Consider the following 22,417-nt stretch of genomic DNA (forward strand, 5'->3'; position numbering starts at 1 on the left):
AAAGTTTCCTTGTGCGTGAACAAAGTGTTTAGAAACGTACCGAGAACATGTTATGTAGTCCTCAAGGATCTGAAGGGATAGGACAATGGCCGATAAATTGATGTTCATCCCCAAAAATGATACACAAACTTATCCCTTCTGTGGATTAAAGTTAGTGGTTGAAACGTTCGAACGTTCTATTAACCAACCAATCGATATTTACTAGCCACGATAAAGAAAACGTTATTGTAAAACTTTGGGGTCTAGTGTATTAAACAGTCCATTGTCCCCTCTCTCTCTCTCTGCATGTATTACTTATTATCACAGTAGGGAGCTTGGGTGGGGGGGGGGGGGGGAGACAAAATCGTCGGGGGAGGGGGGAGGGGGAATTAAACGGAAATTATATGTTTTTTTCTAGTCTCTATAAAAAAAAAATAAAAGCGAAGCTTTTCTATAATTAGGGTCTTTCCGTCTGTACGTCCGTAATGGTTAGCTCTTTTCGTTAATTTAGACTTGTCTTATTAAAGAAACGTAGCAACTCTATAATCATAGTTTTTTACTTTTTTGACGTCAAAGTTTTTTATGATCATCATTTTGGTCTTATGTAATAAAGATTCCTAGGACAAAAAGGTAAGATTTTATAAGTGATGCTTCTCTATAATAAAATCCTAAAAATGAAAGTATGTCATATGTTACATCCTCAAAACATATATCTACCATATTATGCTATTGTAACAACATAAAACCATACTTTAAACATTTAGAATTACTGTACTCTACTATACTATAGTTTTGTGGAAAATCTATGCTAGTTTTTGTAACAATCTATGCCCCCCCCCCCCTCTCTTATATACACTGTGCAGAGTGTCTACCTCAACACCAACCTTTACCACTCCTACACACACAGGGCAGGGGTGCCCCTCAACACAATCACCGTTTGGAAGAAGTAGCAGTTCTTTGCGAGCTCCGGTGCTAGCACATCCAATTATATTTTCAATAGTTTTTTCAAATAAATTTGCATCCACGGTCCTCGAAAGAGGGCTTTGGGAATAAATACAGCTCACAAAAAAAATAAATAAATGAATTTTCTTTTAAGTAGCATTTGATGTTTTTATATCTATTATTTCTGACACCCAGAGGGTTGGCTCAGTCGTAAAAAATAAAGTCCAAATAGTAGTATGAAATTATGTTAAAGTGTTGTTTAAAAGTTTAATAAAAGTTTACCCTTTTCATGAAAATTCTCAAATTTACAGAAGTTAACGATTCATATATATTTTTGAGTCCAATTTTTGTATAACTTCAACTAATCTTTCTTTTACTTTTCATTATCTTGACATTATAACAAAAATGTTAAATAAATTTGTTGAGATAAATTGTGTTATATTTGAAATGTAACAAATGCAATATCACACAAAAACTTTTGTGTGACGCTTAAATCCTTACCATTTCCAGCTTTTAAAAAAGTATACTCGTGATTGCTTTTTGTTTTAATCCATTTCCTAACACCCAATCGTAATTTCTGCGTAGCAATTATATCCCTAACTCATGTACTTATCAACTTTATTCGGTGTGAAATTTGTACGTCGCATAATTGAATAAATATAAATTGATTTAAAGATTTGATTAACTCTTTATCCAAACACAACTTTTTGTTGTGAAACATTCACCTTTTTTTAGTAGCGACGCTACTCTATAATTCTACTATTAAAGATAGACAGCTAAAATTTTTTTGTGAAGATTCCCATAACATATACACCAATTAAGGTGCCAAATCGATTCATAAATTTCATGTTTTTCTCCTTAGCTTAATGCTTCAAAAGATATTATAAATATTTAAAAGGTTTCGTGATTTTTCATTTATGTCTTTTAACATACTCAAAAAATTATTTTTTTTTTCAAATGGCTATCAATTAATTTAGAACTTCGTTACTTATGGCTGTTGTCATCCTTGTTAAAGACAATTAGTAAAAGTAAATCCTACCTCATATACCAATGACGAATGATGATTTTTAGGAACAAACTGTTTTTCTTGTGGAATTATTAAGTCCTAACAAAAAAATTTTTTTTTCAAGATAAATAACTAATTTCGGAAATTTTACTTGTAAATGAAACATTTTAATCTTGACGTGAAACAACCAAAGAGTCCGGCAAATATTTCTACAATTCATGTCTGTCTGTCAAACAAATAATTGTTTTAAATTAAGCTACGTCTGTATGCTCTTAGTTGAAATCTATACACACAAACGTCCTTGTTAATTCTCTTTTAACATAAAACAGTAATAATTCTTAAATCCATGGGAATGAAATATGTACTAGATCATTTTTTTATATTCGCATAATTAAATATTATTATTGAAACCTATTTTCAAATGAACTCGCTGCACTCACCTTAATAATAGTATCAACTTTTCTAGTCCCTGCTTCACAATCCTTAAATAGTAAATAGTATAATTTTTATAAATATTTATAGCAACGCTACTTTATGCTCATGTCGAATATGTCAGTACGTCAATAACCTATGGAATAACCATAATTCATTCATACTTTTACATGAAAATTCCCTTTTAGAAACAGAACAAACAGGAAAATTAGACCAGTACGGTCAGAACGCTTTTCAGAAACCGAAAAGTATACTTTTTTTATCAATATTTTATTTCGCCCCGCTTCGACACAAAAAAAGTTTTTTCCCCTCACCACGATTTGACGGTTTATTTATTTTCAAATTTTTATCCCATATTTTCTGGAACACCCATCGTTTTAATATTGCTTTAAGCTTCGCTGATTAACGGCTTGTCATCCTTGTTAATGTATATTTGTTGCTTTACCTGTGTAAGTATAAGGTTCTCAAATAGTTCAACCTTTAATAAATAAATAGAATTAATTAAAAGCAAAGCTTTTCTACAATTTTCACAGCATAACGCACGTATCCCTGTCTGTCTGTCCTAACGTCCATTAACCTTTAAGGTTAACATACTGTTTCTTTAAAACCGACACAGGTATGAAGCAACCTGCGTCAAAAAGAAAATGTTTTTTCCTTCACAAAAAATATGTTCATCTATACGGCTGTGAATGTCAAATCTACATCGAGCTCATTATTGTGTTCAGACATTTTAAAAAACTTCGCTTTTGTGGATGTTGCCAACCTTATATTATACATATCAACTAATTTATACAGATACACTAAGAAAATGTCATTGGTTATAGATGTGTACTGTTTTTAAGGTCTAACCTACAAGGGTATTTTGTCTGCTAATAATTTCCATACATAAATATATATATCTCGCTGTATACTTAACATATAGAATTCCAAATATCGAAATGACCCTGTGCATGGGAAATTGAAAAGTTGTCCTTTAATAGTTTTTTTTTTTGGAAAAATTGTTTTACACAAGATTGTTGGCATAATGTTGTCGTGCTAAATGACCAACAATCCCTCACTCCTGCGCACTAACCATTTTCCCCCCAAAGGAGCAGACCCCTCCTTCCCTCATACCCTCCAGCATTTCATCAAATTTCCCCTTTTTATAAATCATGTACATTCAACCGCTGAAATTTTAATGTTGACTCATGGTTTATATAGATTCCTTTTTTTTATGGCTCAACAATTCTTAATGAGGGCAGAATAGCACCTCACTCCCCTTACCCCTGAGGTATCCCCTTGTGTCGTTCTGCTTGGCCTTTTATTAAGGGGTAGGATGACCCCTGGGGCCGCTTCTTGATTTTACCACCACAATTCATGATTTTGTAAACACTATCCCAAAGGGTGTTTGGGACCGTAGTTAAAAACAAAATTCATGGCCCCTCAGAAAATGAATTCTCTAGCGACTTAATGGAATGTCTTTTCGCAGCAATAGGCAACAAATGAATGTTCATAAAGACCGGGGTGGTCTATACATGAATATCTGTTGCGGCGGTCTCTACATATAACGGAAGGATTATACGTCTGCGGTCGCCGAAAAGAAGTTGTGAAAGAAACAACCGACTCCTCCGTTAATGTATTTCACGACAATGTAAATAATGTATATTACATCATCTAACGTTTCATTACTAACTTTCAAGTATTGTATTCCAGGACACTTTACACTTGTATATGAAAAACTTGCCCAAGTCCTGGATGGCAATTTTTCATATATGACCAGTAAAGAATAATTACCTTCATCAAATGAAGAAAACACAATCAGTAATATCAAACATTTTTTAAAAAAAACTATGAAAAGTGAAAATTAGACAATATGGCACCCAGTGCAAGACTCAATGATATAATTATAGTTTTCGTGCCTGTCAGAAGATAACTTACACAAAACATTGTCAAAGGCACTACTAACACTGTCAACATGATGAATACTAGTTAAATAAACTTTGACACCAGCGCCCTCAAGCTCGTGCCCAAGAACTCGACGAGGCCTATCGGCCTTGTTCCCAAATATTACAATATCCAGCTCCTCTCTTCGACTTCTTAACGAGCGGATCCAAGTGTTAACATCACATGGCTTCGTTAGGTCTTGAACTAAAATGACCAGACTCGCAGCGTGTAGCTGCTGGTCAGTTACATCGTCTGGGCCGTCCTAGAAAACGAAAGAAATATTTTTCTATGAATGTTAATTGCTTTTTCTTGAAAAAAAAAAAAAGAAAAAGAAAACCCTTATCATATTAGAAACCTAGTCTATAAAAATACTATAAATCATTATCAACTCTTTACCTGCCCATCGCAGCCGAACAAGAATGTGTCGTATTCAGGAACGTAAAAGATTTGCAAGCGGCTGGATGGACTGGATCTCAAAGTCTGAGCTTTCAAATACATACGACACAATGAACTTTTACCAACACTAGGTTTCCCTATAACAATTACGTTAAAAGTACATTTCATATTTTCTGAAAAAAAAATATACAAAAATACATGATATCCACATATAATGGTTATATAGAGAATAACATTATGATTATTAAACAGAAGGTGGTGGAAGGCCACTGTTGTCGGGAATGGAAGTACGAAGTTCATCTCTCATAAGTTTTATGAGGGTTGTCTGCGCTTGAATCTTCTCTCGCTCCAGAACAAGACAGCTAGACATCCTCTTTAACTTCATCCTCAGCCTCTGGTACCGACACAGCATTACTAAAAATAGAAGTAAATGAAGAAACAGCTTAATTGATGAAAATAACTGTAAATCAAACTCAGATTAGAGTCATATGGGTTAGTAAACAAACAATAACCTGCCAAGAAACACTTCTCAAATGCCCCTAGCAACAGCAGAATTATCTCCATTGTGGTGAACTTCTCAAAGAAACCATAGACGTGCCCACTTGGATCTCCAACCTCAGTTCCGTTCACATACTGCTTCAGGTCCAGTACAAGCTGCCCACCCGCAGGAGCAGTAGTGCTACTACTAGCCAATACCTAAAATAGTTAATACCCACGTCAAAACACCACAATTATCACTACCTTGTACAGAAGTTAAATATTTCATTACCAATAATGAACGTAGCACGTAATACGCAGAATCAAATAAAGTTACCTGGTCTTCAAACATCCAAGACGCAGCGCTCACAACCCCAAGAGATACCTGAAACAATGATATTGTAAATTATAATTTAATTAAATAAATATACTATTGTTTTCCCTAGATACTTAACATTTTGATAGATTGGTCAGTTTCCTTAGGTACTTAATGTTTTTTTTTGATAGATTGGTCATTTTTCTTAGGTACTTAATGTTTTTTTTAGTAGACAAATATATAAACCTACTCTTATAACTCATACTTATAACTTTTACAGATATAGAGCATGAAAACTAATCAAGACATAGTAGCGTGGTTAATAATCGTATTGTTACTGGCGATCCAAAACCTTATAATCGATGAATGCCCTGACCTCCTAACAGATCATTCAGACAGTGATAGTGATTAAAAATTAGTCACATTAAACATAAACTCATTTACAAAAACTTTATTTCTATTATATGTATAATTGTACTGATAATATTGTATTTTTAATGAAAAGGTTCCCTAACAGGAGCTTTTGAATAATTATTATTTTAACCTTTAGTGTATTATAATGTTATATTATGTACTGATATTTTTTATTATTGGATTTATTTCTGGAATAAGCGTCACCATTTGCTTATACACATTGTTTAAGAGATACTCTAAGTGAATATTACTAAAAAAGATAAAACTTTAAAGAAGAACAACTATATACATAAACATGGCAGAGGAGCGTATTAGAGAACTCGAAAGAGAACTTACTGCAGCTAGAGAGGAAATAGCTACTCTCAAGCAGGTGGATGATAATAGAAGCGAAGTCAGTTTCTATTCCGAAACTGACATCGACGGGAACACTAGTGACGGGAGTGTCTACCAACCAAAATCCAGATTTAAGAAAAAAAAGAAAGACAAATCAAAGCACCCAGAAAGTCTGAAAAATCTGCTCTCCAAACACCAGCACATTCTAAAAGAAATTGGTCAACTCACCCTGAAGGACAGTAACCTGGAGAAAACCAAATCGCTGCTAAATAGCTTAAACAAAACTCAGGTGAGCCAAGCAGTTCGCAACCACAAACTTGGAAACCTACAAGAATCGCTAACACCCCCCAATATAGAGAAAAATGAAGCAGCTGAATCAACCAAACACCGTGATTGTATCGGAACTTTAAAGGATATGTTTCGACATCAATTCACAGGAAAAGCAGATGAAGACCTTGAATCTCTACTTTTTGCAGCAGGGAAACTGGCAGAAGAGGCTAATTTGAATAAGGCACAATGGTTCAACTTAATCAAAAGTAGAATCCAAATGGGATCAACTCTATACATCGAGTTGAGATTCCACGAAGAAAACAATAGCACTCTAAAACAGTTATACCAGGAGTTGATGCCGGTTTATGGCCGCCAAAGCAGTTATATACAGTGCCTAAACCGTCTCAACTATTACAAACCCCCAAATGCATGTGCACCCAATGAAACATTTGCAAATATCAAGAGGTTAGCCACTGAACTTGCCACCGCAGCTAAACCAGCCAACCCACCAGACTTTGTCTATAACCGCATAAAGGACAAGTTACTTGTTCTATACCCGGTGATGGCTACCACTCTGGTAGAACGCGAACAGATGGAAGGTAGTTTCACCACTGCAAGCTTATCAAGAATATTTATCCAACTTGCTCCAGTTTATACAAAACAAAAGGGTAAAGACAGCACAGTCTTTGAAATTTCTTCCGTGGATGTTTGAAAATAAGTAAATAAATATATTCAAAATACTTGCTCAAAACGTATAAACTTTTATCATATGTTTTAGTTGCTGTACAAACATTTATTTAAGAAGTCACCATAACCAATTATTTCATCTTATCTCATGGATTTAACGGAAGAAAATTTCCATAAACCCTTTCCCCTTTTTGAACATTATTTCTTACACAAAATAGTTTTGTAGTTGATATGAAAGCCACGCCAAAATCCAATATCTACTACTGTGTTTCTGTATAGACATATTAATTTTACTTGAACTTTATGTAAATATTTCAATCATGAAATTATGTATATAATTGTTAAGTAACTTTTTCTCTCACTCAATTAACTGTTCTTATACATAACACATAAGATGCTTGACAACTTTGCCATCAATTTTAAGTTATATTTAAACCCCACAGTCATCATACATTACGACTTTTTAGTATATTACCCATTTATTTATTTAATAGTTTGTTTCTTGTAACACTATTATTTAGAAATATAGCTCATATAAAAACATTAAACACTTAATTTAATCTCCTGTACTAACATAGATATTTTAATTTTAAATTTGTTTAACAAAACAATCAATTTAACTATATTTTAAGTTTAGAAGCTAAAAATGTATTTCATCCACCTGTCAGTCCATTTATATGTCTGTTAGTAAATCTGTCTATCTGTTAGTCTTTCCGTGCATCCTTTCGTCCGTCCATCAGTCTGCTTGTCTGTTATGCCAACTAGTTTTTCAATTGCTTTGATGTTTTTATTAAATTTTTTACATTCAAGAGCTCTGCTACCCATGGACGTTGTTATCCTAGTTCAATAACAATTTAATTTACTAATAATCATTTTTTACCCGTCTTCTCCTTGTGCAATATAAAATTAAAGTAAATATTACAACAACAAAAAATAGCTCAATGCAGATTTTTTTCCCTCCAATTTTAGCTACCTTTTTGTCATGATTTTGAAATTTGTTCACATCCATAAAACAATTTTTTTTTAAAAAAAGGTGGGTGGTTGATACAGGTTTTAAATAAAAATTTTGTTTGAACATTTCTAAACATAAGAGTTGTTGTGCAATGTATGTGATTGTCGTAGTAACCCTTATTTGTGTTCTTGTCCTGGACTGGAGTACCAGTTATCAGTGGCGCAGATCAGGCCAAACCCCACGGGGCCACGCGTCAATCTAAATAGCCTACATTGTAGAACAACCATGTTCAAAGAAGTGTTAAAATAGAATTATTAAGGTCCTTTAGGTCATAATCTCCAAATTAATTTTTTTTAAATGTATCAACCAAAAAGTAAACCTTAATTTAAATTTTTCACATCTTTACTTTTGAGTCAAACATTTCTTTCAAATAGTTCAAGAAATTTAAACACAACATCTTTAAGGCCTTAATATAAAGAGAAAGTTCTGTTTGAACTTCTTAAACATAAACTTTTAGCTGTTGATTTTTCCAATAAAATAATTTTATCCTTGTCTTAAACTTTTCTGCATATAATTGTATGTTAAATCACAACATTTAAAGCGTCTTCTATAAAATTACATTACTGTAACCTTATCAACTAATGGATAAAAATGTTATTTGATGAATATTAGATTATCAAAATATCGTTTCACCAAATGCCTTTATGATTTACTATTGTGAAACCCTCTAATGTTTATGAATATTTGTTCTTTAAGTTTTTACAAATTAACTCTACATTACATCTTAAAGTTATGACCGTTTAGAGTCTTGTTTACTTTAGTATTCTCTTATGACTATTGCATTAATAGATATAATTGAGAACAAAGTTATATTGTAATATTTAATTTAAAGTGTTCCTGAAGTATCTTATGATTCTCAAAAAAATTTAAGATTTTATTTACACGAAAATCACCACTGGGTACCATCTAACCATTTAGTTTGGGTTGAGATATCAAAATTTAGGGTCTTTTTGATTTCTCAACTCAATCTTGATAAGAAAAAAAAGTTTTCTTTTCATCCAGTTTATTGTGTCCCCTAATTATAAAGGTTTGACCAACCTTTCCCTTTTATCCTCCACAACTTTCCCTTAATCCCCATAGAATTTTCTAGAGAAACTTTTTAAGACAGCTTTTTTATGTTTATGCCTAGCATAAAAAGTTACATGTTTTGATCTCTAGATTCCTCCCCCAAATGTTTTTATTTGTACTGTAAAGTAAAACACTATTGACCTATGTTTACTTACATAACACATTTAAACAAAATCCCTAAAAATGTTCCCAAATTTTACAGGACTTTTGATATTACCTTAGTCTCGTCCATAAAATATTCCCCCCTATATTGATTTTTCTCAAGCCCCCTAGAGTATAATTAACGATTGACACCTATTTGGCCTTAACAGGGATAGAGTAAAATTGTTACTACTCTTTGAATGAGTTGAACGATAGGACAGTTCCTCACATCCCCCGCCCCCTGAAGTATTCCCTTGTGTCAAACTACTTGGCCTTATTGGGGTAGGATGACCCATGGGGCTACTTCTTGATTCAAAAATTTTTTAAATCACATTTTGTGGATGCTAACATGACAATTAGGGCTTTGTGCTTGTGACAGCAAATTGTGATTCCGCGAAATAAATTCTCTGGCGGTGTACTTGGAATTTATTTTTGCTAAATTTTCATTAAGTATTGTAATAGGTCGAGGTGGCCCAAATACAAATGAAAGTATGGTCTGTACATGACAGGAAAATACACAGTCTGCGACCGCCGAAAATGTTGACCATACAGGTTATCCGACTTTTCTGTACATGTAAAACAACATTATTCATTAATTCATTGATTATTAAGAGAATGATGTCTAAATTTGACCCAAATTAATCAATAGAGCTCAAAGCTCATGTCTGCTCATGAAATTATTTATTTCAACTTTAATTCTGGTTGTCTTTTGGTAATTTTTATTGTAAAAATAGGAAACACATTTTTTTAGAATGTCAACAATAAGATTTTTTTTATTTTAGAGGGGTGGATAGTGTGCCTATTTTATCTCGACTTAGAGCCAGCTTTGGCCTGGAGCTGACTCTGAGTTGATTTTCTTGCCTATTTTATCTCTACTTAGAGCCAGCTTTTGGCCTGGAGCTGACTCTGAGTTGATTTTCTCTTGCTTAATCTTGGACATTTCTACATGCAATGATAATATTGACCTGGAGTCTGCTTCATGACCAGAGCTGACTCTTAGTTAATATTATCCAGTACTTTCTTCTTGACTTATAATCAGCTCCCTGGTCAGAGCTGACTATGAGTTAACTTTTTTATCTGTCTAGCCTTAACCTGTAATCAGCCCCCGACCAAGGCTGACTACATGTTGATGTTACACTGCATTTAAGATTTTTAAATTAATTTTGTTGTATTTCAATTTTGACATATAGCCAGCTCCTTGGTCAGAGCTGACTATGTGTTGATTTTTACCTTTAGAATAATCCTAAATATCATTTGTTATTCTTTAATTATACCATGGTATCCTATGACCGTTTTCATGACTATAACTGAACCTTACTTCATTTTACTTCAATTGACTCTAAAAAATGTTGTTGATCTAAAAGACTTAGTTTACTGCCAGTTTCCTCCTTGGAACCTGACATTAAATTGACTTTTGGTCTAAAAGATTAGTAATAAGTAACCCTTAATATTTGATGTTTAAGTCAGCCAAATGACCTTAAGTTGACTAATATTCTGTTTTCAGAATACTGCATTACTTTATTTAGATTTCAGCCAGTCTAAGCTTGAACTGACTGAGATTTAAAATGACTAACACGATTACATTAAGCTTAATTGTATCAAACTACACTTAAAAGATTCTTGGTTTATAAATTTCAGTTACATTTATTGAGCTCACATGACTGTAAGTAAAGGTATAACTTTGCATTCCTTACAGTAAAGAAAAGTACCTGTTCTGTTATTTAATTTTGTACAGAAAAATTTATCAAAGAACATTAAATCACTTCTCCCAAATGATTATGAGTATCTTATTTCCAGAAAAGTTGAATTTAAATACTCTCTTACCCTATCTTTATCAACATTGATATATATAATGTTACTCTGTTCTATTTTGTTTTGAAAAAAAGAAAAAATTCGATCCCAAATATTAGTTCAAAGTAAAACATTGGTAACTTAAGCATAGTACCTGCCTGTGCATAATCACTTATTTTAAAATCTACTGAATTACAGTTGAGGTTGGTTAACTAACTTTATTTCTTTTCTATTGTCCTTTATGCCATGGTTGACAGTAGAATAGATATGATAAAAAACTTAACCTTAATTTTTATTTGCATTTTGCATGATTATCAAAAAGTTATGTAGAAATACTTAATTCTGCATAATAATTTGTCAAATTATTATTTAAAAGTTTTTTTCAAAGCTCATTTCACTGAAGTTGCAAACAAATCTTTTATGTAATCTTGTTTTATAATAGATGTCACTAAGTAATTATGAATTATCCATACAAGGTTTATAATTAATATTCTACACTTCTTCTTTTATTAGAATTTGCATAAACTTAGAATGTAGTTTAACAACGGCCCTTAAATAGTTTAGACTTTGTAGTATAGAATGTAGTTAAAACTAACATCTTAGGGTGGTCTAACGACTGCCCTAAAATATATAAACTTAGTAAATACACTAACACTTTAAGGTGGTTTAATAATTGCCCTATATTATTTATCTGTTTCACAGTTTAGTCCTTAGATATGTTAAGTATCTAATTTTTGGTTTAGATCTTAATTACATTAACACTTTAGGGTGGTCGAAAGACTGCCCAACGTTAAATAATTAATTTTTTGTTTATGTCTTAATGATATTAACATTTTAGGTTGATCTAACAATTATCCTACACGTAAAAACATTTAACTGTTACACATAAATGGGAAAATCGAGTTGCCCTTTAAAATACTCAATTAACAATAACCCTAATTAAACAGGCAACCAAATAGTTTTGTTTTATTAACATCTTACCCAAGATCAATATAACTTATTGCATATTCAAATTTTCATTTTTATTTTTTTTATTTTTCTTTTTTTTTTAAATTTTCTTTTTCTTTTCTTCAAATTTTCATTCTTTTTAGTTTAAAGATAATTATCTAATGTGTAAAAAACACTGTAAAAATCGATTCCTGCAAAAATTGCAGAGCTCCTCTGCAATTCTAGTAGATTTCTTAACTAACCTTCAAAAGTGGTGCTTTCCTACATTAAGAATAGATACGTCTCAGGATTAATAGGATTGTTCCAATTTTTTTATGTTGTATTTCTCTTACCTCCCAGTCCAAGTTTTATTTCATTATTCATTTAAAGAATAGTTTTTTTTTCATACAAAAATATATTTGAAATGTGTATTCTTTGCTGTGCTATCTATGGATGATATTGTCTGTGGTAATTTGTAAATTTTGCTCACAGCAAACCTACTCTATAATATAAAGATAAATACGTTTTTATGAAAAAAATAACCCAAGGATTTTTAGAGACAAAATTGTCCGTCTAATTACCCACCCTTGTCTTAATTTTTCCCCTTTGAAATGGATGATTTAATTCAAATCGTACTATAATATATATAGTTCCCCACAGCTTACCTACTCTACAATTTACTTGGTCTTGTGTTAAAAGACTGAAATAATTACAATATTAATTTTTTTTTAATGTTTTAATTGTTTTTATTTTCTAATAATTAATGATAATTAAGAATAAGTAATAATGCGCGTGCCGCGGCTAGGTACGTAGGAAAATAGAACAATAAAGACAAATACAGAAATTAGAAAGCTTACCTGTATTACCAAGTTACCTTAAACATTATCAGATTGTTGTAATAGATTTTAGCAATAGCTCATAATTGTAATATCGAGATAAATATTTGTAATTTTTATGTAAATATAGATTGTGATTGTTATTGATTTTTGTATATGTTGTTTATCATATCTTGTAAAGGTTATGACAGGAGCCCAATGAAAAACTTTTTAAAATCCGGGTGACTGTTACATCCTCAAAACATATATCTACCATATTATGCTATTGTAACAACATAAAACCATACTTTAAACATTTAGAATTACTGTACTCTACTATACTATAGTTTTGTGGAAAATCTATGCTAGTTTTTGTAACAATCTATGCCCCCCCCCCCCCTCTCTTATATACACTGTGCAGAGTGTCTACCTCAACACCAACCTTTACCACTCCTACACACACAGGGCAGGGGTGCCCCTCAACACAATCACCGTTTGGAAGAAGTAGCAGTTCTTTGCGAGCTCCGGTGCTAGCACATCCAATTATATTTTCAATAGTTTTTTCAAATAAATTTGCATCCACGGTCCTCGAAAGAGGGCTTTGGGAATAAATACAGCTCACAAAAAAAATAAATAAATGAATTTTCTTTTAAGTAGCATTTGATGTTTTTATATCTATTATTTCTGACACCCAGAGGGTTGGCTCAGTCGTAAAAAATAAAGTCCAAATAGTAGTATGAAATTATGTTAAAGTGTTGTTTAAAAGTTTAATAAAAGTTTACCCTTTCACGTGACATATTCTTAAATTTTAAGAGATTAAAGATGAATTATACATTTTTGGGTACATTCTGGATTCTACCATTATTCTATCTTTCCCCTCTTTATTCTCTTAAGATAACAAATTTTTTATTAATACTACATGTACTTGTGGTGCCCAAAGAAGGGTTATCTGTAAAGGTATTAAAATGGTATGCCACAATTAATATGTAAATCTTATTTTTTAATCTGTTATCTTAACACATATTTGTGTATCCTGTATTTACGCAAATTTATGTTCAATTTTGTTTAGAATTATAATTTTTTTTTCTGTTTATTATGCTCTGACACTCTACAAGAGTTATTGTTCGTTTGACCTTCATTTTGATTTTAGAGCTTCGCTTTTATAGATGTTTTCATTACTGTGTCTTTAATATTTCTTTGAAACTTGGCCTTAATATCGATGGACGGTAATAAAATGCCGTTTCTCAAAGACGTACGCGGTCATACGCAATGTTTGAAAGATGGCGCTTATTTCAGATCACAGTTTTCGCGATTTGAGAAAAAAAATCATCTTTATTTCTCGCTTCTATCTTATTGAGAAAATATGTAAATCTAATCGACAAAACTGAGTTCTTAAATTGCGTCACCCTTCTAACATTGCGTATGACCGCGTGCGCCTTCAAGAAGTGGCATTTTATTACTATCAATATTAATATTCACGCTATGAACTCTGGCCGCAGCGCTCGGCTCCCTAGCCTATAACCTAACCTATCCTAAAATAGTTGTTCTCTGTCGGGGGGAGGGGAGGGATACTAAAATTAAAACTATTGAAAAAAAAATTCTAAGAGGAGAACGACCAAAACACTTCAACTCTTTTTGAATTGTTAAAATGCATCAATCACTTAGATTGAAATATTTAATTAAAATTAGCAGAGCATTTTAGTCGTTTCAAACATTATTTTATGGTCCAAAAGGAAAACATTGTTTCCCTCAGAGTGCCTAGTTGAGCACAGAAACCCCCATTACCTTTATCATGAAATAGAAAAAGAAGTTTTTGTGTGCTTGTTTTTACTGAAGGTCGGGTTAGGTTAGGCAATTATGGGTAACCCTACAGGAATAAGATTTCCCGAAAAGGGAAAAACATGGGAAATATCCCCCCTTATTTTCAATTTTTTTCAGGGATCGGAAGCCTCACGTAAGCCGCGTGTAAGCCTCAGTGAAATCGTGATTTTATCACAATAAAATTCAGCTGGATGTATAAAACGGCTCTTTAATAGACAATCCTTCTTTCTGAAATTTTTTTTCTGCTCACAAGCAGGTTTAAAACTGAGGCTTATGCGCGGCTTACGTGAGGCTTCCGATCCCTGATTTTTTTAAAGGTAGTTATTTGTAAATAGACCTATACTATAGATCTGTTTTTGTAATCTTTGTAATTTATTACAGCTTTTTTTATATTTTGATGATTTTTAATTATTAGTATTTAATATGACAAATGCAAAATATTTTTTTTGTGTTGGGTATTTACCGAAATTTCACACAACCACAAGAAATACGTAGTTAGTAGTAATTGGAAATTTATGCTCTAGGCAATGCGAATTAAAACATGGAATTGTAATCTAAATATATTTTGTAAAATTAGTTCTGCCCTAACTTACACAAATCAAACACAAACATTCATTGAGACGTTTATTACACTAGTCCCCAAAGTTTATAATAACGTTTTCATATTCGTCGGCTTAACATCATTGAAAACTTTAAATACGTTTTGATTAGTTGGTTCATTGAGTTAAGTGTCCAATATTTGTATTCTACAGACGGGTTAATTTTATGTATCATCATTGGGGATGAAAATAGGATGAAAATAGGGATAGGACAATGGATCTAAATTTCATTCTTTAGGTTGTCTCGGCTTTTGGGCACTAGAACCAGTCCAAAATTTATTGTTCCAAAGTTAATTTTATAAGTTTTGGCCCCAGAGCAAATTAGGAAGGTAAAATTTAACCTAATATATTTTTTTTTATTTTAAAGGTTTCTACTTATACTGCCATTTATTTATATTTTTGGTTAAAGTGGGGGGGGGGGGGGGGGCGGGGGGGTATTACGAAGTTAAACAACTTGGTTGGTATTTCATCATTGTTTTATATTGAAAATATTTTTGCTAATAATGCTACGCATTATGTTAACAGATCATTAATTGACCAAAATTGCTTTCTTTTCCCACACAAGATTTGTGAAGCATACAGTTTTAACCAACTCCTGAGAGTAAAAAGGTGCAAATATGCTTTGTGTTGTTTATTTACTTGTTATTTGCTGTGCATATGACAAAATGTATATAAAGTCATTTAGGATCTAGAGCAGTTCATAGTAAAAGGTTCCTGGTAACAATTATCTCCCAAATCTATGTACTTTAAAGGCTGCCAGTTGCCAATCATTATGCCTGCACACCATGTTAAGCGGTATAAGAAGGCCTATAAAAAAATCTGGAATAGCTATTTTGTTTCTCTGAAGAAAAAGTATTAATAAGTCTTTTGCACATTTATGTGCACTGCGAGATAACTGTGCATTATTGAGTAATGACTATTTCAGTTATTTTGTATACCATAAGATACATTCTACCGTTCGATAATTGTTACCGGGAACATTTTACTTTGAACTGCACTAGATCCGGCATTTTTACATGCTTTCTTTTGTTTTCCAAAACATTTCTAAAAATTACATGCAAAGAATAAAAAATGAGGTTTTTTTTTATTGTAGGTTTAAAATGGTTTTTAGAACAATTATTCTTGTAAGTTGGTAAGTTAAATTGTCGAAAGAATCATCTCATGTTAATTTACTAAAAATGACATTTTACTATTTGCTGAGTCCCTACAAAAGAACAAAAAGCAATTTGCTAGCAGAAAAAAAAATCTCCACTACTTGGACCAGGGGATCTTGGACAAAGTAGCTTCAGACAAAGTAGCTTCGGACAAAGTAGCTTCGGACAAAGTAGCTTCAGGACAAAGTAGCTTTAGGACAAAGGAGCTTCAGTACATTTACTTAAGAAAAGTAGCTTCCTAAGAAAAATAGAAATATAGCGCTGCGGCCATGACCTTTATTAACAGTGGAGGCTACTTTCCTTAGGAGGCTACTTTGTCCTGAAGCTACTTTGTCCTGAAGCTACTTTGTCTAAAGCTACTTTGTCTGAAGCTACTTTGTCCGAAGCTACTTTGTTCAAGATCCGGACCAGGTAGATGTCTGGATTATACATTTATTGTATAAGCTATCAAACTGTTTTTTTTTCTTTTAGATATTTTTCTCAGGTTTGAGTCTTCTATTTGGATTCTTTTCTAAATTTTATTTTATTTTTTAAAAGGTTTTTTTATTTAAATCTTTTTTATATTTTTTATTTAAATCTTTTTCTTTTTACTGTTAACTGTTTTACACAAAATATCTTAAAATGAAGTAAAAACACAAAAAGATCAAATTTTATAATTAAAGTTTTTTAAAGACCTAAAACAAATGTTTCCAAATGAATGGAGTATGGGAAAAATGACTGCCCTAAAGTCAGGAAATCTTTATGCAAAATGTAATTTGCCTCCCCCCCCCCACCCTACTTGCTTTCCTGTTCTATCAAAATCCGTGAGAAGGGCCAGATATTTGGGGGTTTGCTTATAGGGTGTTTCTGAATTTACTAAACCTCACAATTTTACGGGATCTCTAATTAGGTTCCCCACCATTAGTTATTTTATTTGAAATAATATTTTTACATCAGTTTTTTGCAACTCGGGAAAGAATTTGCATACGGCCTGCCCCAGGATGAATACTGGCTGCCCCCTGCTGGCACTGGTGATATTTCTTTAACCCTTGATCTTGATGTTGAAAATCTTGGTACTAAGCCATATGCTCCATCTAGTCCTGTTGCTACAAGTGGAATAGTAAGTTGTTTATTAAAACAAGGATAAAAACATCTATAAGTAGCGTAACAATGATCAAATCACAATGAAACTTGGTTGAAATATGTAGAATGTGAACCTATAAAATCTCTGAAGATTTCTGCTGTCTATCTTAAATAGCGTTCGAGAAAATCAAAAACAAAAATATTAATCTCAGCAGATAGAAGTTTTTTTAGTAGTTCAACAAAATGTCATTGTATTTCCAACGTTTGGCCGAATTATGCTGATTGACGTCATCTTAATTTCTAGTATGACAACAGGGTAAAATATTTAAAGGTAAAACATCTCCATAATAAAGAAAAATTTTAGTATGTCCTTAGGCATTATCATTTATTTAAGCAATATTTCAGCTTTATTTACAATTTTGTTTCTGATTATCAAGGTCTGACACTCTACAAGTGTTCGTTTGACATACTAACATACTTGCTTTAATGAATGTTGTTTTCCTTGTTTTTGATGTTGTGTTCCCGAAAATAAATAAGTTATATGAATGTTGTTTAATATAATATTTACTTTAGGTTGGTAGCAGTTTTAGTTATCAGGAAAATACCTTTGAAATTGACCCAAATAGGATTGTTTACAAAAAACTTAAATTCAGTTAATGTTTATAAACAGGATGTCTATGTGTCTGTCTGTTTTTACCGAAGGATCTTGCTAACCACAGAACTAATATCATTTTCATTTACAGTATAGCTTTTCACCTGGGACGGTTTATAACTATTTTGTGGGAGGGTACCACCCCAAGAGAAAAAAATACTTCCAGTGCCCCCACAAGTCTATGAATAAAAAAACATTTATTACCAATTCAGGGAAATTATTTTTCTATATCTGTAGTTGATTTATAACTGATTATACTTGATCATATACAGTAGCTTTGAAAGATTGCTGCTTTATGCATGACTGTTTGCTTAGCCCATACAATAAATATGTGGGGTAATATTCTCTTAGAAATTTTCTTTACAATTTTGAAAATTTGAGTACCCCCTTCCCCCCCTCCCCGACAACGAACAACTCTGACCGCAGCGCTCGGCTCCCCAGACTGCCTAGCCGCAGCGCTCAGCCCCATTGCCTGCCTAGCCGCATTAAAAAAATTGAAAAAAAAATTCTAAGAGGAGAACGCCATATGTGGAAAGGGAAGATCCTTTATCACTGAATCAAACCAAAAGGAAAACAGTGAAGTAAATATCCGCCATAAATTTACTAGGAAGTTCACCCAGAAATGGTGATTTTTTTCACATTATCCATATGATAAATCAGCTGTAAATAATTAAATTTCCTAGGATAACTTCCGAAACTAATTACATCCTTTACTGAAACACCAAAAGAGTTATATTTGAACCCTCAAATTGACTCAATGGTCATGACTCATTTTAGCAGTATGATCATCTATTCTTGTAATTTTTATTTCCTATAAATTTATTGTATCTAATACTAAACTAAAATATATCCATCCATCAATAAAGGTTAACTTTGGAAAATTATATCGTGCAATAATATGTAACATAGCTTGTATTATTGGATAACATCATAAGACTAAAAATATAATCGGAGAGTTAGATATCAGAGAGCCTTCTTTTGTTTAAGATATGATTGAATTGTAAGCATCTTCAACTTAATAGTTGGAGCAAATCAAACAGTTATCAAGACCCATACACAGATTATGTGAAAAAGTATGCTAGTTCTTATGACAGCCAAGTTCCTGATTATACTACTAATCAAAATCAAAATACGTAAGTTTTTTATTTGTTTTACTTAATCCACGAAGGCCATTTGACTTGTACACAAAAGTTATTATTCGTACATTTTCTCATACCTATGGCGTGAGGTAGGGGGTTTATGGGGATGTCAACAATACATTTACATTACAATTAGCCTTACTTTCTATCTCTCTCTCCTCTCTCTCATGAATTCTTATATTTTGCTGTTATCTAATGTCTCATACCTATTTATATCTTTTTTGGAAAAAAATTAATTGAAAATGATTGCTAAAATCAAAATATACGGTCCTACCCCAAACGTCGGAGTGGACAAACACAGGAGTCCCAAACGTCGGATTGGACAAATATATGAGTGGGACAAACGTCGGAGTGGACATTGTTTAAGTAAAATCTAGTAGTGTCCGCTATTTTAAAATATGACAATTTTCAAATTTTGTATACCTATGTCTACAAAATAATGACTATGGCCGCAGCGCTCGGCCCCCTAGCCTGCCTAGCCGCAGCGCTCGGCCCCCTGGCCTTTAACCTAACCTAACCTAACCAAGAAAAATAAGGGGGGTGGGTTGTATAGAAAAAAAGTTCAAAATTGAAAAAAAAAAATTTTAGGACTTCTGTGTTTGTCCACTCCGACGTTTGTCCCAAAAATCCTGCGTTTGTCCACTCCGACATTTTTCCCACTCCTGCGTTTGTCTCAATCCTGCGTTTATCCCACTCCGACGTTTGGGACTCCTTCGTTTGACTGCTCTGATGTTTTTCCACTCCTACATTTGGCGTGGAACCAAATATACCTTTATGTCTTAAAATAGTGTATTTTTTAAATAGGTTGAAAAATATAGTAACTTTAAAATATTTTAATTCTTATTTAGTTATGATAATGTACAACTGCCACAGAACCAACCAGTTGCAAGGTAAAACAAATCCCAATTAGTTAATATATCGATAATACAAAGTTCTTGGTTTGGGGGTGGTGACATAAATGGTTAATTTAAGGCATAAAAAATCAATAAGACCATATATCTTTAAATAAACAGAAGTCTAAGATTTTAACAAATTTCAAAAAATAAAATAAAGGGGAAATTGGGGGCGATGTTAGCAAATCTACTATCTATAATACAAAGTAGCTTGATGTCTGTCTGTCTGTATGTCTATCCGTCCCTTAAGATCTCGGTAACCACTGAACCGATTGGACTCTACTCTTCAGGGAATATACCCACTGGTCCTGTGGTGGTTTTAGGCTATTTTCTTGAGGGATGGGACACACACAACCCCCCCATTTTTTTTATTTGGGGGGTATGTAGAAATTTGGATAGGTACAATTTTTTTTCAGTACCTATTTTTAGGCACGTACTTAATTTTATTGTTTAATTACCTCTTGGGGCAAAGCCCCTAGAGGCTAAGGGCGACGCCACCAGTAGCTATATATCCTAATTCTGTTTTTTTTTCACAGTTATGGTTGTCAAGAATCTTGGAAGTGTAGAAACAACAAAGGACAGTAAGTACATTAAAACTGGTTTTTAGCCATACTGAAAAATCATGTACTTTAGTACAGACAATGTCCACGAACATTAAAATAAAAATCATAAAATTAATGCCAGTTTTAATGGCCCAGGCATTTGGCCTCTCGGGGCTAACACAACTGGTTTTAATCTTCATTTTAATATCCGCAGAAAGCTATTTGTAATACAAAGCGAAAAAAAAAACTATTAACATATCTATATCTGTACTGTGGTTAGCGAGATCCTTCGGTACATACTAAATAAATCTAATTTTAGGTGTTGTCGGAGGATAAGAACTGGAAGAAGGTTGACTTGTCCCAGAGATTGTAGCAATGGAAATAATAACAGAAGAAATGGATCTAATAATATCATTGGAAGTTTACTTTCTTTGTTTGGATAAAAAAGTATCAATAACATATTGGTGCTTCCACTCAAACCTATTTGTGGACTACAACTACTTTATCAGGATCTTGCTAACTGTTGAACCGATAAGGTTCTCCTTTAGACTGTAGCTTTACATTAGTTCTGGGAAAGTTTATAACTATTTTTATAAGGGATAATTAAAATGCCCCCTTCCCAATTTTACCCTTTCTCTTTTTACAACAAACATTTTAGGTAAGGTGACTAGGTTTCCTTCCAAACCCACTTTAAATGTCCTAGAGGCCTCTAGGGGCATAGACTTTTATATGAGACTTTTAGATTTATCTTAACAAATTATAATAACAAGTATAAAATATTGTAACTGTCATGCATACATTGTTGATTTAATTAGGTTGTATCAACCTGTAAATGACTTCAATTTTATATGATAATAATGTAAATAAAGTATTAACATGTATTAAATCATTGTATTTTTGTTAAATTAAAAGCGAAGCTTTTCTATAATTAGCGTCGGTCCGTCGGTTCGTCCGTACGTCCGTCCGTAACGGATAACTTTTTTTCGTTAATTTAGGCATTTAGAATTGTCCTATAGATTTCAAATTTTGCATGGTGATTCCTTTAGTAGGTAGGTACGATTTAGAAAGCAAAGCAACTCTATAATCATCACCAAAATGTCCGTACGTCCATTTTAAACATGTTGATTTTTTACTTTTTTTAACAACAAATTTGTATGTGATCTAATCATCCGAGTGATCTGATTTTTGGTTTATTGATTACTGGGACAACAAAGTATAATGTAATAAGCGAAGCAACTCTATAATCAAGTCCTAAAACTGTAAGTATGACTGTCTATAAACATTATCCTGAATCAAGCAGTTTTTCAACAAATTTACTTACAATTTTGCTTTGACTCATATACATTTATATTATGATTATTCAGTTCTGACACTATACAAGTGTTAATGTCCGTTTGTCCTATCGTTTCAGTGCTTCGCTTTTATGGATGTTGTCATCCTTGTTTATTAATATTTATTTATAGCTAACTAGATACACCAGCTGAATTAGTCTATATGTATCTATTTTGACCAAATAAACGAATAAGTTCTTCATAAAATACATATAAACAAACAATTTACAAAATTGGAGCACTTATATAACAAGGATGACAAGCACAAAAAAACGTAGATGGGAATACGTACAAG

General features: G+C 32.5%; 2 protein-coding genes and 1 long non-coding RNA gene across 3 annotated transcripts; 1 reads left to right on the top strand and 2 right to left on the bottom strand.

Moving 5' to 3' along the window:
- Positions 1-1,959: 1,959 nt before the first annotated feature.
- LOC145332283 (uncharacterized) lies at positions 1,960-4,467 on the bottom strand. The gene is made up of 4 exons (XR_013884118.1): positions 4,133-4,467; positions 2,805-2,837; positions 2,368-2,409; positions 1,960-2,026 (listed from the first exon to the last, which is right to left on the bottom strand). It is a non-coding gene; the product is annotated as an uncharacterized LOC145332283 (long non-coding RNA).
- Positions 4,468-4,888: 421 nt separating this feature from the next.
- Positions 4,889-5,587, bottom strand: LOC145332229 (uncharacterized). Its single transcript, XM_080177182.1, has 3 exons — positions 5,493-5,587; positions 5,191-5,374; positions 4,889-5,092 (listed from the first exon to the last, which is right to left on the bottom strand). Exons 1-3 carry the CDS (start codon positions 5,505-5,507, stop codon positions 4,923-4,925), a joined length of 369 nt encoding a protein of 122 aa, XP_080033308.1. The 5' UTR covers positions 5,508-5,587; the 3' UTR covers positions 4,889-4,922.
- A 10,834-nt stretch (positions 5,588-16,421) lies between these two features.
- LOC145331569 (uncharacterized) lies at positions 16,422-21,674 on the top strand. The gene is made up of 7 exons (XM_080176288.1): positions 16,422-16,481; positions 17,440-17,602; positions 18,139-18,186; positions 19,235-19,350; positions 20,205-20,246; positions 20,786-20,830; positions 21,111-21,674. Exons 1-7 carry the CDS (start codon positions 16,450-16,452, stop codon positions 21,232-21,234), a joined length of 570 nt encoding a protein of 189 aa, XP_080032414.1. The 5' UTR covers positions 16,422-16,449; the 3' UTR covers positions 21,235-21,674.
- Positions 21,675-22,417: the final 743 nt, after the last annotated feature.

Source organism: Acartia tonsa, chromosome 11 (genome assembly GCF_053477335.1).
Source record: "Acartia tonsa isolate MP-2025a chromosome 11, ASM5347733v1, whole genome shotgun sequence".
NCBI lineage: Eukaryota > Metazoa > Arthropoda > Copepoda > Calanoida > Acartiidae > Acartia > Acartia tonsa.

Bases quoted from the DNA above. Each gene is read 5' to 3' on its own strand.
- LOC145332229 (XM_080177182.1), bottom strand. The intron at 5,093-5,190 runs GTTATTGTTTGT...TTCTATTTTTAG, and splicing joins TGAGAAGTGTTTCTTGGCAG to TAATGCTGTGTCGGTACCAG.
- LOC145331569 (XM_080176288.1), top strand. From the start codon at position 16,450: ATGGTTTTTAGAACAATTATTCTTGTAAGTTG. The intron at 16,482-17,439 runs GTAAGTTAAATT...TTTTTACATCAG, and splicing joins ACAATTATTCTTGTAAGTTG to TTTTTTGCAACTCGGGAAAG. The intron at 20,831-21,110 runs GTAAGTACATTA...ATCTAATTTTAG, and splicing joins TGTAGAAACAACAAAGGACA to GTGTTGTCGGAGGATAAGAA.